Genomic DNA, 20,928 nt, shown 5'->3' with positions numbered 1-20,928 from the left:
GTAAGAATCACAAGTTAACGACTGTTCATGTCAGCCAATAACTTTGAAATAGCTTATTTAGAACCTCTTAACTGGCATGGACACTATGGGCCATTTTTTGCTTGTTATATTTAAGTTTAGTGCAAGTTAAGTGCAGTGTATTTTCTTTAAAATAAATTTCAGCTTCTATAATGTTGTTCTAATTTCAGTTATATTGCTGCTTGCTTTCACTTCACCAACTCCTAATTGTCTTCTTTTAAGAGAGACCATGATTAGGATTGTAGTCTAAAGCATTCATGCTAAGCACTCTAAAACGAACCTTAGAGCACCCTCAGTTGCAGACCAGCGCAAACTACTGCCCGTGGGTCGATTTATCATGAATGTTTTTTATTAGATCTTTCATTTATCTGGCTTTGGGACCTTTCGCGCATCCACAAGCTTTTAATATGCTCAGGGTTGCCAGATAATAGACGCAACACCCCAATCAGAGATTTATACTTGCACAAATAGGAAACATTTTCACCTTATGTCATACTTAATTTATGCAATCATGCATGCGAGTGCGTGCGCTTACTCTCTCCTCTTAGAAAAAAATTAAATACTTAGCCCTCAATAGTGTGATATTCTGCTCAAAGAAGAGTGTGATGCAGCCACTCCGTGTCCATTCATGAGGCTGCGTATGCTGTTAAGTGTCAAGTCTGTGAGCAAACCTTTTCAATGATGAACTTTAGTAAAATCCCAATAGATCTTCGCATCATTCGCATACGGAGGGGACACGCGAGCAAAACCAAGTGAGAGAGGAATATGTTTGTTATTTGTGTTATTTGTAAAATGCTGAAGTCCCTCACACCTGTATGCGAATGTTACTCTGGCAGTAATCATTTATCAGAGTCATGCAGCCTGTTTTATTCAGTGTGTTGAATGGGGTGCCAAACAAACCATTGACGAGACCCACATCATGATCCATGAGCGTGTAAACAGGTTGATAATGTTTTGAGAATAATGCAACTTTGTCCACTTTGTGGCCAACATTAAAATAAGCCTTTAGAATCTATAATTTCCAAATATTTTATTTTATATTAAACCAGTCTCCTGATGTAGAGTGTTAAATTGAATACTAAATTATCACTGCATTGAAGTATTGTAAAATAAACAATTAATAATTTTATTCAGCCTTTATTCAGTTTTACCAACACATGATAGAAAAGTAGCAGCAAAATTTCAAGTAATCACAGAATGGTCCCATCAGTCTGTATACACTAGAAAATTATGCATCATTCATTGAGTGCACTAGTACTTCTGGACATAAAAGTTACAACTATGCAGGACTTTTTATCTTCTTTCTTCCATGTTCTACTTAACGGCTGATATGTGGTCCCTGTACCAAAATAATTGCACACCCCTACTCAATTGAATATGTAAGACTAATACTGTAAATTGGCAAGCAGATTTCCTTGAATCCCATCAAACACACCAAAATCAACAGATCCCTGCTGCAGAGATATAAGTCTCCAGAGAGCATTGCCACCCTTGGCGGATGTCTATTCTGCCTACGCCAGGATCCGCTACTGCTGATAATTATGCTCTGATTATGAGCCCCTATAACACTGAGTCATGTGGATTACTTTTATGCTGCCATTCTTTGCTTTTTTGGAGCTTGAATGTTCGGATCCCCATTGACTTAAATTACTTTTGTGGTGTTTTTTTTTTTTTGTTGTTGTTTGTTTGTTTTTGTTTGTTTGTTTGTTTGTTTGTTTTTTTGGAGCTTGTCAGTCCCAGTCCTCATTCACTTACATTATATGGAAAAGGATTTTCAACTAACAATTCACCTTTTGTGTTCCACTTAAGAAAGAAAATCATAGAGGCTTGGGACAAAACGAGGTCGAGTAAATAATGACAGAATGATTTGGGTGAAGTATTAAGACATTGAAGTAACAGGACATATTCCAAAAGATGTCTGCCGTCCTCATGTGCCTGTGAGAGGAAACACAAACACTGTCCACCAGACACTTTCAGGTGAAGAAAACTGGTTAGTATTGTGCTAATTTAGCTGACAGACAGACAGACAGACAGACAGATAGATAGATAGATAGATAGATAGATAGCGTCAGGCATAGTGGTCCCGCCCCCTCGCACGTGAGTGTCCTCTTCTCTTCCGCTCGCTCTCTGACATTTCCTCTCAGTGCCCGCGCTCCGGTATAAAAGCCTCTCTGTTACACGGGGATCATGTCTGTGTCACCAGACAAACGGCGGAAGATGGAGTCTGTGCTCGAGCAGCTCAAGAAATATACGGTGGTCGTCGCAGATACCGGCGACTTTAACGGTGAGTTTGATAACGATTGTGCAGAGCGCGTGTTGCTCGTTTATTGCGTAGTAATGTTGCGTTTAGGGCGCGCTAAACTTCACTAATGTGTTGTGTAGGAGCATGCGTTCGGCTGTTACACTCCATTATGTGCTGTATTGTTTATTTTGACCAGTGCAAGTCAAGCAGCTAGCACACTGAACTCACTAAACCTTGACCCTGCGATAATCCAGTGAAAAGTAATCAACATTCAAACCTCAATGATGCGGTTTATTATAAATGTAACTGGACGCTTCTTAATTTTCCCTTTGAAATGTTTGAATTGTCCACACGCCTTGACACGATCTGGTTCATGTTTCTCAGTGAACTCGCAGTGTGGAACTGCCGCTTTCGTAATTCATCAGCGATTAGTCCAGTAGCCTAGATTTAGCGGAACTGAACGAGAATGTTACGGAGTTAAAGAGGAACTCGGATTTCATGATCTATTGATTATGAAGTCTTGCGACATTCCGCTGTTGTAATTTGTATTTTAGGAAGTTGTGTCATGTCTGTTGTTAATCATTGCTGTTAGAAACATGTGATCTCGATAACTGGTTTAATGTGCACCTAATACAGCTGGATAAGGGCAAAAACCCAGTTTGACAAGACACTGGGTGTGCACTGACTAGACAGGAGTTATCATCAGCGCATGATGAAATTTCACTGGCTCCAAATCCATCATGCCGAGACCCGGAAACGAATAAACGAATCATGGGCTTATTTCATGAATATTAATTAATGTACTTTAAGGCGAACTTCTTTGCTCATTAATATTAATCAGGTTACGTCTGTGGACGCTCCAGGAAGCGTGACTAAATTACAGTTTTTCTCAATGGATTTGGCTAATTTTTTGAAACAGTCTTAACAGTCTCTAAACTGTAAGTGCAATTGTCACAACTGTTTTATGGGACATCACAACTCTATTGCATGTCTGCAAAATGTAGTAACTCACCCAAAACATTTAATTCATGCTTCAAAACCTAGTTATTGTGTCAGAAAACTAGTCAATGCAACCAAAATGAAAAGTGTGTGGGGTTTCTTTTTTTTTTTTTTTTTTTTTTTTTTTCACCATGGCAGTCAACCCTGGAAATGTTTATATCCAAATTTCATTTTTGTTCTCTCTTGTTGACACTGACTGCTTACTGTACTATATAAAATGTCAGTTTTGTGAATGCTTTTTTGTATTTTCTACTTTTGAAATCAGTATCTAAACAGTAGGTAAAAGTTTACTGGGAAAAGACAATACTGTAGTACACAGAAAAGGATATGCACATTTGTATGTATACAGTAAGTTTATTTTTGTAGCAATGTTATATGTAAACAGAATTCACATTTGCACGTCCATTTTTACAAATTTCTTACATGTAAAGTTATATATAGTGAACACAAAATTGCCACAAAAAGACATCCATGCAAAAAATATACACACATACATACACGCAACAATGAAAACTTCCATGTCAAAGATATTTATGGAATATACATGCATGTCTGACAGAATGTGATAATTGAATGGATCGTTTTGCATGTGATGGCTCACACAATGAATGCTTAGAAATTGTGAAGAGTATGACAGTTTCACTGAGAATCAACTCATCAGTTTTGATCAGCAAGCCATGTGCATTTAGTTATTGTGCAAATTGTAGACAATTGTACTTACTCTTTTGCCCACATGTGCCAAAACACAGGCAATTTGCTTAAATTAATAAGAAATTCAAATCTGGTGTGAACAAGAAACTAATTGTTCAGAGATTTGAACTTGATGTTTTGAAGAAAAATAATTCTCATTCGAGAGTTGAGCCAAAGTGATTAAGAAAGACCGTAATATTCCTGGGCATTAATACCATGACAGGAAGAAGACTGTTTGTGTTATCTCTGAAGAATTCTGGGAAGATACCTTATTAAAACTTGATTATTTACACCAGAGGTTGGTAGTAACACACTACATTTACGTTACATTTACTTGAGTAACTTTTTGGAAAAAAATTAAATTTGAGTAGGTTTTAAAGTGGGTACTTTTTACTCTCACTCAAGTAAATGCACACTGGCGCGATGTAGTGAATCATAATATGTGACATTCACTGTGTATGTTTTCATGAAGAAAATCGGCGATACGCAGCCCTATTAAGAAGAGAAAGTTTGTTTTTTGTGAGTTAAAGATGGCACGAAATGAACAAAGGTGAGAGATTGTAGCCCATTATACACTGGAACAGTTTTTGATTTAGTCCTTTTTTGGCTTGTTTTCCAAAATAATATCAAACTTTAAAACAGCGTACATTTACTTTAGGTACTATACTGCAGAAGAAAAAATTGTTATCGGAGAATGTTGAATGCAATATTTAATCAGGACTCGACATTAACGCTTGTCTGGGACAAGTGGATTTTTGAAGGGGCAAGTGAAAGAATTTTACTTGCCCGACCGGACAAGCAGACAGATAAAAATGTCAATGATGCTATATTTGTGAAAGCCTAGACCTGTGTCACTTATTAGTTCATTTATTATTATTCTGCTGTTGAAAGTAATTTTATAATTCACTAGTGATCTAGTAACAGCTGCACCCTGTTTGATTGACAGACGCCGTATGTTTGTGTGCTGAACATGCTCGCACTAATGCGCACCTGAACAGTCAAATACATTTCAAAATTCCACCAAAATGTCCATCTTGGTGAGGTATTAATGTAAACACTGAGATTGATGTCTAAAGTGACGTAAACAGCGGAGAAAAGCAAAGGACCTTGTGAAGATGCTGGAGGAAATGGGTAGACCAGTATCTATATCCACAGTAAAATGAGTCCTATATCGACATAACCTGAAAGGCTGCTCGGCAAGGAAGAAGCCACTGCTCCAAAACCGCTATTTTAAAAAAAAAAAAAAAAAATCCAGACTACATTTTGCAAGTGCACATGGGGACAAAGATTTTACTTTTTGGAGAAATGTCCTCTGGTCTGATGAAACAAAAGTTTAACTGTTTGGCCATAATGACCATTATGTTTGGAGGAAAAAGGGTGAGGCTTGCAAGCTGAAGAACACCATCCTAACTGAGAATAATGGGGGTGGCAGCATCATGTTGTGGGGGTGCTTTGCTGCAGGAGGGACTGGTGCACTTCACAAAATAGATGGCATCATGAAGGAAAATGATGTGGAACATCTCAAGGCATATGCCAGGAAGTTAAAGCTTGGTCGCAAATGGGTCTTCCAAATGGACCGTGACCCCAAGCGTACCTCCAAAGTTGTGGGAAAATGGCTTAAGGACAACAAAGTCAAGGTATTGGAGTGGCCATCACAAAGCCCTGACCTCAATCCGAGGCAGAACTGAAAAAGCATGTGCACACAAGGAGGCCTACAGTCCTGACTCCATTACACCAGTTCTGTCTGGAGGAATGGGCCAAAATTCCAGCAACTTATTGTGAGAAGCTTGTGGAAGGCTACCCAAAACATTTGACCCAAGTTAAACAATTTAAAGGCCATGCTACCAAATTCTAACAAAGTGTATGTAGACTTCTGACCCACTGGGAATGTGATGAAAGAAATAAAAGCTGAAATAAATCATTCTCTCTACTATTATTCTAACATTTCACATTCATTTTATTTTTTTGATTAACACTTTTTATTGATTCACACATATTAAACAAAAGCAAACATATATATCACCAAATCAACTTTTAACCCCCATTATTCCCTTTCTTCATCCCAACCCCACCCTGACCCTCAACAAATATTCCTGTGGTCCAACTTGAGAATACACACAAAACATTATATATAAATAGAAATCACACACATTTAAAACTACATATCTTTCCACTTCCCCTCCCCAAGAGCCTTCCAAAAATGGCACATAGCTGCCCCATGTTTATGTATTTATCCCCTATATTAATGACCGCCCCATCGCCTAAAATACAGAGTCTGGGGCAAAATGAAATTTGAGTGTCCAGTACGTCACATATAAAACTCTGAACCCTCAACCAAAAATCTTGGATCTTAACACACCACCAAAAAAACATTGGTTGTGTCCCCATCTTCTGATTGGCATCGCCAGCAGGTGGGTGTGTCTTTAAGACCCAGCCTATACAATCTAGAGGGGGTCCAATAGAATCGATGTAAGATCTTATTGCATAAGGTACACCCTTGCACCTTTTAGATGTAGACTTTGTTTTTTTAATCCTAGCCCACACTCCCTCCTCCAAATACCAAGTTTAAATCTTTCTCCCATAATCTCTTGAGAGAAGCTGAAGGTCCATTTCCCCCAGACTCTGAATTAGCAGGGAGTAATACACTGATGCCTCATGACCTTTTCCAAAAGCAGTAATCACCACTCCCAGAGTGCCTGCCACTTTAGGGGGGTGTATGCTGCTCCCAAATATAGTACAAAGCAGGTGGCACAGCTGTAAATACCTAAAGAATTGAGACCTGGGGATCCCAAAATGTTGAACCACACTTTCAAAGGATCTCAACACTCCACTCTCATATAGGTCACCGAGCGTATTAACCTCCCTCACAATCCACTCTAAAACCAGCAGAAAGGGGACTTATTAAGACATAATTTTGGGTTCAGCCATATGGTCGAAGCAACATTTAATTAAATGTCTGAATTAAACACTCTGGACACTTTTGGCCATACCACGTGCAAATGCGAGATAGTTTGATGGAAAGGCTTTGCAATGGCAAAATAGGGGCAAGAACTTCCTGTTCAGTACAAAACCAGGGAGGGGCTCTCTCAGGTGGAAGTGACCAATAAGCCAAATGTCTGAGACCGAATGCAAAATAAAACAAAATCTTGGGTAGGCCTAGCCTACCTTAGTCAATCGGCCTATGCAATTTACTGAAATCTGGGACGTTTTACCATTCCAAATGAAGGACTTCGCTATGCTATCAAATTACTTGAAATAAGAGAGGGGGACATCTACAGGGAGAGATTGTAGCAGGTAGTTGAGTTTTGGAAAACAATTAATTTGAATAACATTAACCTTCCCAGTCATGGATAAATGTAATGAAGCCCACCTACCCACGTTGCTCAAACCTATTATTAAAGGGTCAAAATAATTCAATCACACACATTTGTTGGGAATAAAATGCCCAAATACTTAAAGCCCTGTTTGGGTCACTGGAAGGTGCCCTGCTGAAAAGCCGTTACCGGGCAGTACGCTGTCAGAGCCAAAGCTTCTGATTTAGACCAATTAACTCTGTATCCTGAGAACTTGGAAAATTAATTCTGTGGAGGCAAGGCATTGGTCTAGTAGGGTCGGAGACAAATAATACAGTTTGCGTAATAGTACGTAAAATATCATCTATGTAAAGCAAAAGCTTATGTGCCACACCTCCCGCCACCACCCCTGGAAAATCATCCACCTTTCTTATCGCGGCTGCTAGTGGTTCCAGGGCAAAACAGAACAATAATGGGGAAAGAGGGCAACCCTGCTGGGTGCTCCTTCCAGTGTAAAATTATCGTCAATTAATCCATTTGTTCGTACCGCCACTACCGGGTGTCTATAAAGTAACTTAATCCATCCAATAAAAGTATTTCCAAAATCTTAATCCCGTTCTACCATATGAAACGCCTTTTCAGCATCAAGTGAGATGGCAGCGACCGGAGTCTGATCATTCGCCATTGACAACATGATTTATCTTTACTCTTTGAGACATTTGAATTGTAGGTGTTTACTTATCAGCGTAATGACTACCCTGCTCTTACTCAAGCCAGCACTATTAAAAAATGTTCAGCTTGCTGCAGAGAAAGTGTTTCTTCAAGAAATGCACCTATCATATTTCTTACACTTAAGAGAAATAACCTGGGGTGCCCCAACCCATATTCCATATATATATATGTGTGTGTGTGTGTGTGTGTGTGTGTGTGTAATATAAATGTTTGACATTTTGACACCTAAGAAAAAATATTGTCAAAAACAAGATTATAAAGACCATATTCCAACATTAGTGCAACCAACAAAACCTGAACATCCCCTGAACAAAAACAGAAAGAAAAACATGTGTATTAACCCCGCACACGACAGCGCCAACTGGCATCCATCTCTCAACTCAAACAGTCCATGCACGCCTACGAGAACTACGTTTCTCTCTTGTCGAGTTTGCAAAGTCTGGGAACAAGAAAATGCTGTGGTTCTTCCAAGAAAGCCTTCCTTTACTCCTCGCATAACAAGATCTTTATTGGATGACCTCAGAAATTTGGCCAGAATTGATCCCTCCACGGATCGAGCCGGAACCCTGTGAGCTCGCTCGATTTCCAGTTTATGGCCTGCCATGTCGAGCAGACTTGGAAAGAGCCCATCCAGGAATTCCACCATATCCTGTCCCTCCATTCCCTCTGGGACTCCCATGATACAGACGTTATTCCACCGGCTACGGTTCTCCATGTCCTCCAACTTCTCCCAGACACGTTCCAAATCTACCTTGGTTGCTAGCAGATTAGCAGATAATTCCCTCTCCGATGACTCCAGGTAATTGATCCATTTCTCGACATCCCCCACTCTTGTAACCACATCAGTAAACTTCACCTCCATGGCTGTGATCGATCGACGTATCGCAGCAAGATCCTCCAAGTCAGCAACGACCTTCGTCAGCATTGCCAACATGTTCAGAATTTCCCGTACCTCTCCGACCAAATTGTCTCCCAGGCTGGCGGCCTGCTCGGGGGGGGGGTGTCCGCTTGGGCACTAGAGACATTAAAAGACACTTACGTGTTCAAGGATTTTGAATTCTGTCACATTGTCGTCCTAGAACAGTTATGGAACATAGTGTATCAAATCTCACCGGTTTGTCAAAGTATTAAAACTAGCAAAGTGCGCAGAGCTCGATTTTCACACGTCAGATCCTTGCATGGCGACATGTGACTCTCTTGACATTTCACATTCTTAAAGTAGTGATCCTAACTGACCTAAGACAAGGAATGTTTTCTATGATTAATTGTCAGAAATTGTGAAAAACTGAGTTTAAATGTATTTGGCTAAGGTGTATGTAAACTGACTTCAACTGTAGGTAAATATTGCTTTTTTTTTTTTTTCTATCACTGTATTGTGGAAAAACTGGAAAACATGCGTTAATTCTTTTAACTAGATCTATTTCATTAAACATTTTGAATGTACTCCGCTAAATTGGCTGATAGGATGAATTTAAAATTATGATTTAAAATCAGTTTTATGTAATTAAGCAAATTTATTTTTTTAAATTGGGCCCCGGGTTGGTCAGTTGCTTGGAGCCTCAGAAATCGTAAACCCACCCCTGAATCCAGGTTAAAAGTATAAATGCTTTTTGCTCTTCCGATCGTGTTATTGACAACTTGAGTACGAACAGACAGCATTTCTGCACATGCACAGCGAGGTGCATGCGTGAGATGTGTGGGCGCATGGCGATCGTGTAGCGAAGAGAGTGTTCTGCGACTGGTGTTAATGCCCTACACAGGCTGCGTTTAGGGAGCGGCCATACTGCTGTACAGAACTAATGATCTAAATTATTTTGATACTGGAAACTGAACTAAGAACTAAAAGCTATGAAATAGCGAAAGTAGGCATTAAGCATGATCTTGCTTTGGTTTATATTTCAGCATTTTATATAAAATATACATATATATATGTGTCCCTGTGGGACATTGTTCACATTTTCACCATAATAATTACTTGAAAGTTTTCCAGATCTCTCTTATTGACATTCATTCAGATCTGACAAGAGCCCTTAAAGGGATAGTTCACCCAAAAATGAAAATTCTCATCATTTACTCCCCATTATGTCATTCCAGATGTGTATGACTTTTAGAAGAATCTCTCAGCTCTTTTGGCCATGCAATTGAATGGGTGCCAATATTTTAAAGCTCAAAATAATCACAAGTCAGCATAAAAATAAACCATAAGACTCCAGTGGTTAAATCAGTATCTTCAGAAGCGACGTGATGAGTATGGATGGAAAAACAGATCTTTCACATTCTTGTGTTTTTGTTGATTCTCTGCATATCGCCCTCTGCTGGGAAGAATGTCTAGCAAAAAATGACAAATTGATCTGTTTCTCACCCACACCTATCATATCACCTTCTGAAGAAATGGATTTAACTCCTGGAGTCATATGGATTACTTATGATTCCTTTGTGCTAAAAATCATTATTTGTGTTCTGCAGAAGGAAAGTCATACACGTCTGAGGTGGTATGAGGGTGAGTAAATGATGAGAATTTTCATTTTTGGGTGAACTATCCCTTTAAAGTGGTAGCTCGGCTGTAATTTAATATTCTGTCATTCCTGTACCCTCATGTTAAGGATCTGAGTGACTTTGACAAGGGCCAAATTGTGATGGCTAGATGACTGGGTCAGAGCATCCCCATAATGGCAGGTCTTGTGGGGTGTTCCAGGTATGCAGTGGTTAGTACCTACCAAAAGTGGTCCAAGGAAGGTGAACCGGCGACAAGTTCATGGGCGCCCAAGGCTCATTGATGTGTGTGGAGCGAAGGCTAGCCCGTCCAGTCTGATCCCACAGAAGAGCTACTGTAGCACAAGTTGCTGAAAAACTAGAACTAGACAGAAAGGTGTCAACACGCAGTGCCTCGCATCTTGCTGCGTAGCCGCAGACCGCAGAGTGCCCATGCTGACCCCTGTCCACTGCCGAAAGTGCCTATAATGGGCATGTGAGCATCAGAATTGGACCATGGAGCAATGGAAGAAGGTGGCCTGGTCTGAATCACATTTTGTGTGTCATTTACCTGGGGAAGAGATGGCAGCAGGATGCACCGTGGGAAGAAGGCAGGCCGGCGGAGGCAGTGTGATGCTGTGAAACCTTGGGTCCTAGCATTGATGTGGATGTTACTTTGACACGTACTACCTACCTAAAGATTGTTGCAGACCACGTACACCCCTTCATGGCAATGGTATTGCCTAATGGCAGTGGGATTTCAGCAGGATAATGCACGCTGCCACACTGCAAAAATTGTTCAGAAATAGTTTGAGGGACATGACAAAGAGTTCAAGGTATTGACTTTGCCTCCAAATTCCCCAGATCTCAATCCGATTGAGCATCTATGGGATGTGCTGGACCAACAAGTCTGACCCATGGAGGCCCCACCTCGCAACTTACAGGACTTAAAAGATCTACTACAGGTGCATCTCAATAAATTAGAATGTCATGGAAAAGTTCATTTATTTCAGTAATTCAACTCAAATTGTGAAACTTGTGTATTAAATTCAATGCACACAGACTGAAGTAGTTTAAGTCTTTGGTTCTTTTAATTGTGGTGATTTTTGGCTCACATTTAACAAAAACCCACCAATTCACTATCAAAAAATTAGAATATGGTGACATGCCAATCAGCTAATCAACTCAAAACACCTGCAAAGGTTTCCTGAGCCTTCAAAATGGTCTCTCAGTTTGGTTCACTAGGCTACACAATCATGGGGAAGACTGCTGATCTGACAGTTGTCCAGAAGACAATCATTGACCTCCTTCACAAGGAGGGTAAGCCACAAACATTCATTGCCAAAGAAGCTGGCTGTTCATGGAGTGCTGTATCAAAGCATGTTAACAAAGTTGAGTGGAAGGAAAAAGTGTGGAAGAAAAAGATGCACAACCAACCGAGAACCGCACGCAGCCTTGAGGATTGTCAAGCAAAATCGATTCAAGAATTTGGGTGAACTTCACAAGGAATGGACTGAGGCTGGGGTCAAGGCATCAAGAGCCACCACACACAGACGTGTCAAGGAATTTGGCTACAGTTGTCGTATTCCTCTTGTTAAGCCACTCCTGAACCACAGACAACATCAGAGGTGTCTTACCTGGGCTAAGGAGAAGAAGAACTGGACTGTTGCCCAGTGGTCCAAAGTCCTCTTCAGATGAGAGCAAGTTTTGTATTTCATTTGGAAACCAAGGTCCTAGAGTCTGGAGGAAGGGTGGAGAAGCTCATAGCCCAAGTTGCTTGAAGTCCAGTGTTAAGTTTCCACAGTCTGTGATGATTTGGGGTGCAATGTCATCTGCTGGTGTTGGTCCATTGTGTTTTTTGAAAACCAAAGTCACTGCACCCGTTTACCAAGAAATTTTGGAGCACTTCATGCTTCCTTCTGCTGACCAGCTTTTTAAAGATGCTGATTTCATTTTCCAGCAGGATTTGGCACCTGCCCACACTGCCAAAAGCACCAAAAGTTGGTTAAATGACCATGGTGTTGGTGTGCTTGACTGGCCAGACTGGCAACTCACCGGACCTGAACCCCATAGAGAATCTATGGGGTATTGTCAAGAGGAAAATGAGAAACAAGAGACCAAAAAATGCAGATGAGCTGAAGGCCACTGTCAAAGAAACCTGGGCTTCCATACCACCTCAGCAGTGCCACAAACTGATCACCTCCATGCCACGCCGAATTGAGGCAGTAATTAAAGCAAAAGGAGCCCCTACCAAGTATTGAGTACGTATACAGTCAATGAACATACTTTCCAGAAGGCCAACTATTCACTAAAAATGTTTTTTTAATTTTTTTTTTTATTATTATTGGTCTTATGTATTCTAATTTTGAGAGTGAATTGGTGGGTTTTTGTTAAATGTGAGCCAAAATCATCACAATTAAAAGAACCAGAGACTTAAACTACTTCAGTCTGTGTGCGTTGAATTTATTTAATACATGAGTTTCACAATTTGAGTTGAATTACTGAAATAAATGAACTTTTCCACGACATTCTAATTTATTGAGATGCACCTGTACTAACGTTTTGGTGCCAGATACCACAGAACACCTTCAGAGGTCTTATAGAGTCCATGCCTCGATGGGTCAGAGCTGTTTTGGCAGCACGAGCGGGACCTACATGATATTTGGCAGGTGGTTTTAATGTTGTGGCTGATCGGTTTATTAAAAACTTTTAATAAACAAATATTGACAAACTTTGAAATCAATTTCCTGTAATTTACAATACAAGGAACACTATTACATATTATATAGTTGTATTAGATGGTAATATCATGGTATGAAATTATTATTCTTGACTTGTACACAGTATTATGTGCTACATTTTGCCTTTTAGTACCATGTTATTAGGAGTTCAAGCCCGAAGGGCTAGAAATTCTATTGTTTTTGCTCAGATTTTTAGGGGTTCAAGCGCTTGGCGCTGAAACCCTATTGTAATTGATTTATTATTATTACGCCATAAAAATGATCGGGCAGAGCAAGCCTAGAGACTTGAAACTTGGTCAGATGGTAGTAGTGTTGCTTGCTACTCAAACACTGACTCGGCCAAATCGGACAATAGGGGGCGCTACAGCGATCAAAAACGCGAAACTGCTCATAACTCCTAGACAGTTTGTTTTATACCATTGGAATCCTTCGCTCAAACCAAACAACGCATATCTCTGATTTCAATATTTTTCACCATCTTGGATTTTTCATAAAACCTACTTTTGCGAACTAGTCCTGGGGTTTTCGTCCGATTGGGACCAAACCAGTGCCAAACGATTCTATGGGGTCTCAATATCAAAAGTTATCAAAGTTTTAACTTTCGACTCTAGCTAATTATGGTATGTGAAAACATCTGAAGTAGGAGTGGCCAATTTTACATAAATGGCTATAACTCTTGAAGGAAATTGGATATCTTCACCAAATTTGGTATGCTTATGTAAGAGGTCAATCTTTTGTTAACTATGAAACCGTTAATCCTATTGACTTCAAAATTTTCATTGTCTTTGTCTCAGCTGCCATTGTCCATATAGACATTCACATATGTTGAAAAACATGGCCCATCGGCTAATCAAATTTCAGCAGCTATTACACAAGGTTAACAATGACCGATTGGAACGAAACTTGGTGGACCTATTTGACTCTTGGTCTGAGAGGGTTGTGCAAAGTTACATTTATGCATTTGGCTGACGCGACTTACAGTGCCCTGATTACTGGGACAATCCCCCTGGAGCAACCTGGAGTTAAGTGCCTTGCTCAAGGACACAATGGTGGTGGCTGTGGGGATTGAACCAACAACCTTCTGCTTACCAGTTCAGTGCTTTAGTCCACTACACCACCAAAGTTGTTTTTTTTTTTTTTTTTTTTCACAACACTGCATTATATACAACAAGTAATATATCACCTGATAGCTCTTCTCATTCTAAACAACTTTGCCTCAAGAAGCATTGTGTCTGTCAAACCATTTGGTAAATATTTCAGATAATGTTAAAAACCTACTTTTGCGAACTAGTCCAAGGTTTTTCACCCGATCGGAACCAAACCAGTGCAGAAATATACTCTGGAGTCCGATTATCAAAAAAGTTGAAATTGCGACTCATGGTCACTAAGGGGTGTTAAAACGTTCGAAAAGGGCGGGCCATTTTAGTAAAAATGGCCATAACGCCCGAGTGAAATGAGAGATTTTCATCAAACTCGGTACAAATGTGTATGAGCTCAATCTGAGGTCACTGTAAAAAAAATACAAAATAATGCGGAGTTTGGCCACTTAGTGGCACTATAACTGGAAAAAAACATGAAAACAGCTCCAACTACGCAACTGTTAGTCTGAGTTGAAAATCGGCAGTCAGTGTTTTTGTCCAAGGTGCCATGACTGTCTATGGCATATCTCAAAAAAACATTGCCGCCATCGGCCAATGAAGTTTGAGCACCTATTAGACAAGGTTACCGGAGGCCGATCGGCACAAAACTCGGTGGGCCTGTTCGTCTCCTGGCCCCAGAGGTCTGTGAGAAATTTAAAAGAAATCGGCCTATGGATGTCGCTAACGAGTTTTACACCTCTGTAATCACGTGGTGTTTCACACATACACACAATAGCTGTGTCCTAATTCAAAGGCTGCATCCTTCGGAGGACTCTGACTTCAAAGGACATGCCACGAAGGTTGGACTGAGCCTTGTTAATTGGGACAGTCTAGCCTATGGAGGACTGTTCTTGTCACTTAACAACTGTGACAGCTGCCGAGTGACTAACATTTGTTCTGGACTTTTTTGAAAGTTATATTAAACTGTCTGAAAACAAAACCGGGTTCACAAACTGTGTATATTTTCACCATGGTCCATTTCTGTATATATTAAAGCATATAAACTATATATAATTGCATCTTAGTAAGATGTCAACATTTCAACCACTTTTTTTTTTTTTTTCTTTTTTTACATTTGTATCATTCGATATTTAAGTTGAAACCCAGTACTTGCGTTTAAAAGTGTAATTCGGCAATTTCTCTTCAAAAAAAAATCCTGTCGTTACTGGCGCGCAATGAATTCTGGGGTAGGCAAAGCTGCGAAGGATCCATCTGTTGTATCTGTCATTTCACAGGAAACGAAGGACCGCATTTGTAGGAACCTTCAAATTGGGACAGCCTGTCACGCAGCAGTGACTCGGTCGGCTTTCAAATGCGACCTTTGAAGGATGCAGCCTCTGAATTGGGGCGCAGCTGTAATTTTATATAATTTGTTAGATCTCCTCATACTGAATAACTTTGCCTCAAGAACCACTGCTGTCAATCTGCTGTGAGCTTTTAAAAATCATGTATTTCGTTAGTAAATTGCCTTTTTATTGGCTGTAAATGGTCTCTTCCATCTATGATCTAGGTGGTTACATGCTTGCTAAATAAAACATAGTACCTTTTTTCGCATGTGCTTGAAGGCCTTAAACTGCTTGAACCCTGTTAATTGTTGCTTGCAGCTATATTTTTTTTTTTATTATTATTTTTCTTAAAACTGATCGTGGAGCCCAAACCATAAGGCGTAAAGACATGAAACTTGGTCATAAGGTAGTACTCGCTGTCGTTACTCACACACACAGTCTCACCCCGATTGGCCAGACGGTGGTGCTATAGTGAGCAAAACAAAAATGTTTAGAAAAACTGCCATAACTTTTTAACAGTTTATCACAGACCCAAGTGTCTTCTATCAATGGAATCTGTGGCTCAAGACGTATGTCTCCAGTTTCATTTCCGCCTTAAATTGTTCCGCCATTTTTTTCTTTTTATATTTTCTTTTTTTTGCAAAAGCTACTTTTGCGAACTAGTCCTAGACCATTCATCCGATTGGGGCCAAACGATTCTATGGAGTCTCATTATCAATAATTATTAAAGTTTGAACTTTCGGTTCACTTTAGATACAATACTCAAATGCAGGAAGTAGGCATGGCCACTTACATAAATGGCTAACTCTTAAACGGAATGAGATTGTCATGAAATTTGGCACACTTATGCAAGGGCTAATTCTGAGGACAAACATACAAAGAAATGGGGCTCGGCCACTTGGTGGTGCTATAACGGTGACAATTTAAAGTGGATGTAACAACGTTACCGCTTTTCCAATTGAGTTGACATTTTATATGCAATTTGAGCATTGTCTTTGTTGCAAAATGTTTGAGAAATGCCTAATATAGTCCAGACCATGGGTTTAAAGGCTCTACGGTGCTTTAACCCTGATAATTGCTGCTTGCAGCTATATTTTTCTATTTTTTTTTTTAAGTTATTTACTTCCAGGGGCCTGTTTGCATCTTCAAATGTAATATTGTTTAGTCTTTTGACTCAATCATGTCACTATCATGCACAGACACACCTGCTCCTAAAGGTCATGAAAGCGCCCAGCCTTCTGTCTCCACGTGAACAGTCTGGTTGACGTGTTGTACATGTTTTCAGTTAAAACAAAAGGTATCATTTCAGGGAAGGGCATATTTTTTGCAGATGGTTTTATAAATCCTTATTTTTTTTTCTTAGGTGTTATTGCTAAGGGCTAGCTTTGAGAGCATTTTTTTTTTTTAAAGGCCACAGTATACTTCATATACTCTGATCAGATTTCACTCAGTTTGCATGACACAAGTTTCGTCATCGGCACAGTCTGCGCGGGACTGTTTGCATGGGGCCCAGTTTTTCTGGACATGCAGGACATTTCTTGTATGTGTGCATCATCGGTGCATGCAAGTATACCCAAGCTTTTAGCCTCCTTTTCGCAGATGAATTTGATAACTTTTATAGAGCTTAACTTTTCCTTTCTAATTTTTCAGCCGTCTTGGTTCCAGAAGTATTTTTCCCCATTCATATTTTCCAAAGGGATTTCATGAAATCCTTTATAAAATAGTTGTAAGCCATGAACAAAACCAACCAGCTTTGAGGTAAAGCAAAAAATTATTCGAAAATTGGACAAAGACACTGTCTTTATTGAGAACTACAATCCCATGAAGCATTGCGAATGACATAATCGAAATAAAATGATGGAAAATGTAAAACTTTTTTTTTTTTTTTTTTTTGCTGATTAAGTATAGAAACTATATATTTAAAGTTCATTGCAAAATAGAGCTCATGGTAGGCCTTTAACGCTAAAAATCAATTCCTCAATAGAAAGAAGTGAGAAGGATTTTTACTTCTGGAATCAGACTGTTGTGCTGTATTGTCACACTGAATATTTTTCTTTCCTCACTCCAGTTGGTGGTGAAGTAGCTGAGGTTAGCGGGGATGCAAAAACTGAACGATTTCCCTTTTGTTGGGCAAACCGAAATGCATTTTATATTGGTAATTAATTATTGATGCAGGCCGAAGACTTTGCATGACCTGGAGGCATTTTGCCAAGACGAATGGGCAGCTAGATCACCTGCAAGAATTTGGGGCCTCCTAGACAGCTATTACAAAAGACTGCACGCTGTCATTGATGCTAAAGGGGGCACAGTATTAAGAACTAAGGGTATGCAGACTTTTGAACAGGGGTCATTTTAATTTTTTTTTCTTTGTGGCCATGTTTTGTTTTATGATTGTGCTGTTCTGTTATAACTTTCAGTTGACTATGAATCCCATAAGAAATAAATGTGTTTTGCCTGCTCACTCATGTTTTCTTTAAAAATGGTACATATTACCAATTCTCCAAGGGTATGCAAACGTGTGTGTGTGTGTGTTATATTGCCATATCCAATTACATTGGCAACCCCTGGGCTGAGGGATCATGAATGTTCTTGCTTTAGTGATTTTTTTTTTTTTTTGCATTGAAAATTTCATTTATGTAAAAAAAGAAACTTGAATCAAATACATTTCTAAATTCAAATTGAACTCCAAATGAAACCAAAAAGCAATTAAAATAATGAAGTGATGAATAAAATATATATATATATATATGTGTGTACACACACACACCTTTCCATTTACCGTCAGGCACGAATCCGTCTTAACATCATGGCAGAAAATTACTTAAACAAACATAAAAACAATTATAAATGTAAAAATTATAATAATCACTGAAATATAAATCATGGTTCGAGGTGAACGTGTCTTTGTATTAAGTTTTAATCACAGATGTAGGCTATAGGCTGCAGAGTTGGTCACAATGAACTGCTCTGTGGAAATAAAGTGAACTAAACTCAAAACACTTCCTGAGCTGAGATGTCTGAGGTCATTTGCAGCACTCAGAAGATACTGTTCTTGCAAAAAAAAAAAACAAAACATCGGAAGACAGAAACAAAGAGTGAGATCCTTTTATATGCGTGTGTTCCATGAGACTGCATGCCTCCATATCAGCGTGTCATACATGCGCATAGAAGGCTTTTCTGTCATCTGTTCTTAATATAATAAAGGTGTTTCTTCAAGCATGTGTCTACAGGCAAATTATTTGTAATATTAATTTGATAATAACCTAATAATTTAATACAATTGAAAACGAGCCAAATATCATCTTGATATCGTCAAAGGCATCAGCTATTGGCTATCACTCTGACCATCGATCCCCGAGATCGTCTGTCGGCACAACCCCAATGTGCATTTCTCTATAAATTAACAAAATGTTCAGACAGTCTCCTTGCTGGTTTTTCCGACACCTTCAGAATCATTACCGCTTTTGCCACCAAATAAAACTGGTGCCATCTGATTTTTGTGCCTGTAAACTTAAGCCTAACAGCCACTCTCTCTCGGTCGACAGAAAAGCTTTCAGCTTTGCCGCTTTCCCTCCGTGGTGACCCCGCCTTCTCTGACGCTTCTTCCCAGGAAGAGAGCACAGTGGGTGGCGTAAACATGCAGGTACAGACGCTGGTAGATGAGGCAAGGTATATTGTGAGCCTTTCTGAGCCTGATTAACTAGTTCTTCAGTCGACAGTCTGATGTTCAAGTGTTTGTCGATCATACACCAGAACCGTTGCTGCACATTGAGTTAGAGCAAAAAATAAACGCATTAAAATCGGCAAACCCAGGAGCACACTAGAACGCTGACTAGCAGCCATGTACCACGGCGCCATCTTGGTCTTAACGGCATCCTTGTTAAATGTCAGGCATGTGTGGTAAAAAAACAGCTGGACAGTCTGGTAAATATGATCTCTTGCACATGTTCTGCAGTAAAGAGGATGTTGTAACACACTATTACTTAAAACATTTTTAATGCACATAAAGCTTTGTAGGCTATATTAAAAATAATTGTTTAAAGTTACTGCTCTGTTTGTGTCTCGTTGATGAAAACCATATCTTCATCTACATCAGTGGTTCTCAACCTTTTTTGGATAAAGCCCCCCCCCCCCCTCATTCCCTGACCCAGACCGCTCTATATAAGTGCAACAGTTACCAATAATATTGCCTGTTTTGTTGCTATGAAATACACATTTGACAGTAAACAATAATGAGTTTGGATGCAGATGTAAATTAACTGATATTAAAAAGTTACATAATTAAAAAGTTAATTTTATACATAGCTAATTTATATATAGGCTCAAGATGGCGCAGAGTATGGTAGCTGCGTTGCGAGCTCTGACCTAGTGTTGCAGTTTTGTCTACAATTGTTTTATTTTTTTTTTCTTGGATGTTGTCTGCCTTATTTTCTATGATAGACAAACACTTTTGGACATTGGTTCTGCAATAGCACTTCTGAAAACCTGACTTTTAAATACCTCAATGCCGACCCGCTGTTTTCAAACACGACAGCGGAGCCCTTTGTCTGGGCAGCCTGGCCGCGGAAATGCAGATGGAAAAGGGGAAGGAGAGCCGGCGTTTTCGTCAGACTAAGACATCGTATAAATCGACCCCCGCTACCCAGCATTCTACTGGCAAGTGTTCAGTCTCTGGACAACAAGTTCTGCAAGCTGAGAACGTGGATCTCTTTCCAATGTGAGATGAGGGACTGCTGCATTATCTGCCTTACGGAAACTTGGATGTCTGCGGAGATTCCAGAGAAATCGTGGGTCCTCCGAGCACCGAGCGGACAGCGTGAAAGTCCTCTCAGGTAAAAGCAGAGGTGATAGTGTATGTTTTATGATCAACAAATCCTGGTGTGATCCGAGGAACATACATCCTATCAAGTCTTTCTGCTCTCCTGATCTGCAATTTCTCATGCTTCTGTGTCGACCATTTTGGCTACCGAGGGAATTCACAGCGGTCATTATCACAGCTGTGTACATCCTGCCACAAGCTGCCGCAGACTGGGCACTCAAGGAACTGTATGGGAGTATAAGCAAGTAGGGAACCGTGCACCCTGAGGCCGCGTTCATTGTGACTGGGGACTTTTAACAAAGCCAACCTCAAGTCAATAGCACCGAAATAACTACCAACACATCAGTTTCAACACATGAGGGGACCAGGTTTTGGACCATTGCTACTCTCCCTTCCGGCATGGCTACAAATCCCTCCCCCGCCCACCATTTGGCAAATCAGACCACTCTTCCATTCTGCTTCTGCCCGCTTGCAGGCAAAAACAGGAAGCACCCACC

General features: G+C 39.9%; 1 protein-coding gene across 1 annotated transcript in view; it reads left to right on the top strand.

Annotated features, from left to right (window-relative positions):
• The first annotated feature begins 2,135 nt into the window (after positions 1 to 2,135).
• The window catches only part of LOC127417355 (transaldolase-like), a 40,903-nt gene continuing 22,110 nt past the window's right edge, over positions 2,136 to 20,928 (top strand). Inside the window, exon 1 of the mRNA XM_051657335.1 lies at positions 2,136 to 2,302. Coding sequence (XP_051513295.1) covers positions 2,206 to 2,302 — 97 coding nt within the window. The 5' untranslated portion in view covers positions 2,136 to 2,205. The remainder of the gene's footprint in view (positions 2,303 to 20,928) is intronic.

Source organism: Myxocyprinus asiaticus, chromosome 26, assembly GCF_019703515.2.
Source record: "Myxocyprinus asiaticus isolate MX2 ecotype Aquarium Trade chromosome 26, UBuf_Myxa_2, whole genome shotgun sequence".
Taxonomy (NCBI): domain Eukaryota; kingdom Metazoa; phylum Chordata; class Actinopteri; order Cypriniformes; family Catostomidae; genus Myxocyprinus; species Myxocyprinus asiaticus.
The sequence above is the reverse complement of the archived record's forward strand: the minus strand, read 5'-3'. Positions and strand labels throughout refer to the sequence as shown.